Raw genomic sequence first — 6,060 nt, forward strand, 5'->3', positions numbered from 1 at the left:
AAAACTGATATGAAGATATACCGGGGATGGACACAATGAAGGAACACCTTCAATATAATGCAAGGCAATCATACAACACTGGAAGATAAAGTCACCATGGAGATAAAAAAACACTTCTTGACAAAAAGTCACACCAATAAGCTGCAAATACACAAAATACTGCAATATTTTGTTAGTATATGGTACTATGGTCATTGTTTGAAAACGTGTCCATGCAGTGTTTGTTTAAATGATTTGTTGTAACTTGCTAAACGACAAAACTCTACTGGCATTTGACCCTAGTAATTTGAGAATAACGCCCTTGCTGCTTCTAACTGCATGTCCTATATGTGCATGCTGCATGGCTGTTTGCAGCTTTTAAACATCTGTTTAGATCACTCACCCTCTAATGCAGTGTCACTTAACAATTCACAATTCACCTGACAAGAATTTAACAAGAATTAGGAATAATTTGGTAAAGCACCTGAAGCTTTAAGTAAGAATGCATGTTAGTATTTTAACTACTTATGTGTGTATCAAATTGCAGGAGACCTGTTCAGGATTTATGCCAATTGTGCATATTAAATGGCTGCAGCTAGTTGTACTTGTGTGGACCTTGCAGAAACATGCTGGACACAAACCAGACTCCTGCCCTTTGTCCTTTTTCCCATCCCTTTTCTCTGTGCTGAAGTAAGTTGCACAATGTTCTTGGAAACTGATACACCTCTGTTTAATATTAACACAATGTTAAAATGTTTGGGAAATACACGTTCATTCTGCAGGACTAACAAATCTTAACCAGTCATGACAAAGAGGCAAAACATTTCCTCCACACACATCTTCTCCTCAAGGAAATTGTCCAACTGCCAACTGATCCCAAACATTTTGCATTTAAAAAGCTGCGAACTGAAGAAAAGTGCAGGCATCAGCAAACAGCTGCGACTGAACTTTGTCCTCCTTCCAGATAGAAAAACAACAAGCAGAGTATAAAAGGGGCGAGCGGTCGGGGGAAGAGACTTGTTTTTGTCCTAGGAGTTGCAGGAGCAAAGACCTGAGCGAGGGAAGCAAACTTTTCAACTAAAGGGTAAGCGACAGAATTCATTGCATTTAACCAGAAACCTAAAATGCAGTAAATAAGTGTATTCGCAAATTAATAAACGCATAAACACAGGACCTCGGGGTATTACGCAATTGAGTATATCTGAACTTGTCATGAACGCAGATGTTATCAATGTGCTTGCAGTGTAACGAGGAAACATCCAGTCACAAATCAGTTTTCTACATTATTTAATATGTCTACTTAGCATTAATGTGGTAATACACACGTTTTAGACTTATCTTTCAACATCCAAACGCAACATGCTGGACTTAATGTTTTTTTGTTGTGTTTCAAATGTGTATTATAGCGTAAATTCATATTTGAAATAACACATCGTGACGAATTTCAAATAAATTGCTTTGTGCAGTCTACTACTTGCACAATTTTCCTTATATAGTTTTGTCCAATCCAGCCAGAACTAGAGTAAAAAGAAGGAGCAGTCGAATGATTTGGAGAATGTAAAAAGGATAACCTTTCTCTGATCTTTTGTACCATACTATCAACTTTTGTCTGCTGAGTTTGACAAATCGCTGCTATTCTCTCCTCTGTTTTTTTCTCTCCTCTTGCTGCCCCCTTCCCCCAACTCCTCCCTCCTCCACGCCACTATCCCCTCCTTGTCTGTGCTCAGCAGATCTGGGGCAGTGAGGAGGCACCACAGGGATGTGGGTGGGCCTCAGCTTGCTCCTCACTCTCTGCCTGCTCCATGGGGGCGGAGCAGAGAGTGACGGGGGTGGGCCTCGCTGTCAACTGCCGCAAGAGTGGAGGATCGGGGAGGTGGAGCCAATGAAGGGAACGATGGGCCAGGTGACAGTGGTGGCCCTTCTACAGGCCAGCTGACTGTTCTGCTTGGTGCAGGCTTCCAGGTAGTTGGCCTCCACTTTGACCTCTTTGACCTGCTCTTTTGTCAATTCAAGACAAAGCGCGACATTACATTGCACCCTAGCAGTCCTCATTGATAACTTTCTTACTTGGTTACTGATCTTTGAACTCATGGTCTCTGATTGTCCTCCTCTGAACAGAATGGATGGCCTGCACCAGAAGCTAGAGAGTCAGGGATTGAAGGATGTGATATACATGGTGATTAACCACCAGGGGGAGCAAGCAGTGCGCCTGCACACCATGCTGGAACAGAGACTGTCATCCAACATCAGACTGTACAAGCAGGAGGAGCAACAGCCTGATGTTTGGCAGACACTGAGTGGAGAGAAAGACGACTTTCTCATTTATGACAGGTTCGTTACCTCTAGTGGGTAGTTTCTTCATATTTTGAAAAGGAAATCAAGAGCAGATGTTTTTTTTCTTTTTCTCTTGATTTATTTCGACCTTTAAAGTTGACACACATACCTAACCTCACCTCGCTTTTCTACCCTACTGCCATCAGGTGTGGCCGTCTCACCCACCACATTTCACTCCCGTACTCCATCATCGGACAGGGTCATGTTGAGAGTGCGATCAAAGATACCTACTGCAAACGCATATGTGGGGACTGCACACATGAGGTAGACCACACTTAAGTGCATTAAAGTACATTTATTAAAATAAAATAAACATAATACACTGAAATTTGTTTTGGCTTTGTTTGCATGTCCAATCTTTTGATTTTCTTTCACAGAGCGCTGAGACCCCAGAGGAGTGCAAAGGGAAAGCAGATGCACAGCCTGATGCAGTTGCTATCCCAGCTGCAGAGGAAGACACCGGACACGGTCACGGGCATGGTCACCATCATGGACATCACCACGGTCATGGCCATGGGGATAATCATGGTTTTCACCCCCGTGGTTTTGGCCACGGAGGTGGTCACAACCATGGTCATCACCATGGAAACCATGACGGCGCTGGCCATGGCCATGATCAAGGGCAAAGTCAAAGTTATCAGGGTCTTAGACCACAGGGGCATGAGCAAGATAGTCAGCAACCTGTGGATTTAGGCCAGATGCAGCAAGCAGTGCACATGCACCAGATGCCACAGGAGGCCCGCGGAGCCCCTGTGATGCCTTGACTACCAAAGAAGGCGAGCTGAAAGTCAAAGCACAGCTGACAGTGGACAGCAGGCTCTGACAACGACGCCTCTCCAAAGCTCAGCTGATGCTGACACTGACGCAGGCTGTTTGACGACGCAGGGAGCGAGCAGCCCGTCGGTCTGTGACACTGTGATGAGGCGTTGCCCGCCTCCTGACAGTGACACGGGCTGATGGGCGATGCAGCCAATAATGTTAGGGAGACCTGACAGTGACGCTCGCCTCCTGCTGACTGACAGCAGGCTCAGCCGGCCCAGTGAGCCTGACCCCCGGGTGTTGTGAGCTGAGGGTGAGAGCAGCTGTAAGCTGACTCTGATATCAGCCTCATATGAACATCTGCTAACAACACCAGGGTCAAGCACATTTTTTACCAACAAGTATTACCCTGGGAAAGGGCGGGGCAGTTCCTGACAGCATACAGTAGATGGGGCATAGATGAACAGATGGAATCCAGCGTCACACAGATTAAGATCCACACAAATCATGAATTGGAAACTCTTTAAATTTGGCAACAGATATGCGAATAATTTGCCTGTGCCTTAAAAATCGAATGCCGTGTTTCACCCGTCTCTGCATGTCTGTCAGTGTTTTGCTCTCATCCTTTCTCAGGAGTATGTGGTTGTCATATTCCTATGTTGCCTTCCCCATTTTGCTCTCTCCGTCCTCTATGAAACCAGGCGCAGAAACTACGCTCTAGTGGCGTCTGTATGAAGTTCGGCAGGAGAGAGAGGAGAGGGCAGTCCAGGAACATGATGAGCACTCAAAATATTTCAAAATTCCGTATGAGAGGTGGTTTGAAGAAATACGAACAATTTGATGGAATCTGCAAATATTGAAAAAAAATATATAGATGAAGGAAGAATAAGATAAGAAGCCAATGCAGGAGTTCAGATTCCGTGAATTAAATCTTGCAAGAAGGTAATGCAACTTTTTTTTTTTTTAACCCTGAAAGCACAAAATATGTAAAAGAAAACCTAAAAAAGTTCATACCAGTGATGCATTTTTCTGTAGGGCATGCTATTGATCACTGTTTTTGAGCACATATAATGGCACTAGCAACACTTGTTTATCTTTTTTTCCCACTTCCAAACGAGTATTTGACATTTCTGTATTTCTTTTGTTGCATTTACTAGATTTGTTGGTGGCAAATTGCACATTTATACAAAGCTTGTTTTAAAAAGATAAAAAATAATACAAAGCTCTATTGTTTGGGAAAAGGCCGAGAGTGAAGCAATGAATGACAGTTGGAACCCACTCTGTGCTTAATGACGGTTTCTGTGGAAAGATAATCACCGACAACCCGATGCTTGCACAGAGAAGTGTTTTGTGTTGAAGTTGTCACACATGGAAGTGTTGAATAAAGATGGTTGAGCTACAGTTTCAGTTTATGTGTGTTTTCTTGTCAAAGAAAAAAAAATGAGAGTGAATATTTAATGGCTTTGAATTTGCTGTGTGAGAAGAAGAGTGGGGTATATATATATATATATATATATATATATATATATATATATGGTATTGTATGTCTGGGGGGAGTGAATCTTTGTGGGATATGCCAACTGTGCAAATGCCTTAGCAGTTGATCACGTGACATCAACAAAGCAGGGAGATCAAATTACCCCCAATACTAGTGTTTTTATGATATTAATAGAAGTTGGAGCATGTCATCAAAGTCCAATAGTGCAAAAAAAAAATACAGATCTTGAGACCCTTGGTCCCTTATGGTGTCACATTGACAAAACAGTTTTTGCTTGGGTTATTTGGGTGCTTTGAATTTTTTTTCCATTCATATTTGTCAGCAGGTGGTGTTGAAGGCCTACACAAAATAACAAACTCTTCCACACTAAACTGCTAACTGCTGTGGTGTTTAGTGATAGAGCTTGTCCTCCTCACTGACCCCTTGCAGGCTCTCCACATTCTTTGACGACTCCACCAAAATGAGCTATAAACAGACCGCCTCTCCAGCTCAAATGACTTACCCAAGTGTGGTTTTATTCTGATTATTACTATTATTACTCTCGCATTTTTTCGGAATCGTGTTAACAGAGATTTTCCTCCATTGTCCTCCCTCTCACACACGTACAAACACAAACAGTTTTCAATCCAGTGACTATCGCACTATCCTAATCACTTCAGAAAGCGCTTTCACTTAAGTGGAACTATTTAAAAGGAAAAATGTCCATCTCCTTTTTGGTTTCACATATTTAGATTTCCTCAACTCAATAGCTGGCTTCTGATAAACATGCATACACAAATAGTAGACTGACTATACACTTCTTCTCACAGCTCTTTTTATACTAATTATTCTGGTGATAGACTGCAGAAAACACATTTACACAAATAGTTTTTATTCTGTTTAAGTAAAAACCGTAAAGTTGTTTTTTCGATGTATTTACAATGCCCTTGGATGCGCTAAATGTGCCAACAACAGAGGGAGCATCTGTGCTAACACACACAGAATGATGTCAACATTCAGCTCAGAACCTGTGAAATTGTCTCCAAGACTGAAAGTGTAACACGCTCTGCACAGTGTCATGTATCTGAATCGCCAGTCAGACTGTGTGTCTGAAAAGGTCAGCAAACAACCGGAGGTAATAAATGAGAGCGAGGCGGACCGCTTGTGTGGGCGTAATTGGGGTGAAGATCCAATACAGGGGAACAGTGACTTATGGGTAATTACCTGCAATGTCCTGAGACGAAGAGCTGTGAGTGGCTGTCTCTCTGATTCAATCAGTCCCACACAGAGCAGTGCAGTACACAGCCTCTGTCTTAATGTCCAATATGCTTTCCCCCTGATGCACAACTGTTTCTGCAGCCGTTTCCTCTCCACTTACCCCAGCAGCAAGAGCGAGGGAGGGAGAGAAAAAGAGAGAGAGAGAGAGCGAGAGAGTGAAAATCACCCACTTGTGAACTCATTCACACACAAAGTGGCTCTGTGTCGCTCACAAGCAAGTACACATTCTGCAC

At 43.0% G+C, this 6,060-nt stretch overlaps 1 protein-coding gene across 3 annotated transcripts; it reads left to right on the forward strand.

Moving 5' to 3' along the window:
* The first annotated feature begins 901 nt into the window (after nt 1–901).
* LOC118314027 (selenoprotein P) lies at nt 902–4,473 on the forward strand. Of its 3 annotated transcripts, none has more exons than XM_035640109.2 (5): nt 902–1,063; nt 1,710–1,941; nt 2,098–2,310; nt 2,460–2,577; nt 2,691–3,356. In XM_035640109.2, exons 2-5 carry the CDS (start codon nt 1,739–1,741, stop codon nt 3,354–3,356), a joined length of 1,200 nt encoding a protein of 399 aa, XP_035496002.2. In that variant the 5' UTR covers nt 902–1,063; nt 1,710–1,738. The 3 variants fall into 3 exon arrangements, with proteins under 3 accessions (XP_035496002.2, XP_035496001.2, XP_035496000.2); XM_035640108.2 differs by having other exon boundaries at nt 904–1,063; nt 1,707–1,941; nt 2,691–4,473; XM_035640107.2 differs by having other exon boundaries at nt 905–1,063; nt 2,691–4,473.
* The last annotated feature ends 1,587 nt before the right edge of the window (nt 4,474–6,060 follow it).

The sequence above is a fragment of the Scophthalmus maximus genome, chromosome 19 (genome assembly GCF_022379125.1).
Source record: "Scophthalmus maximus strain ysfricsl-2021 chromosome 19, ASM2237912v1, whole genome shotgun sequence".
Lineage (NCBI taxonomy): Eukaryota > Metazoa > Chordata > Actinopteri > Pleuronectiformes > Scophthalmidae > Scophthalmus > Scophthalmus maximus.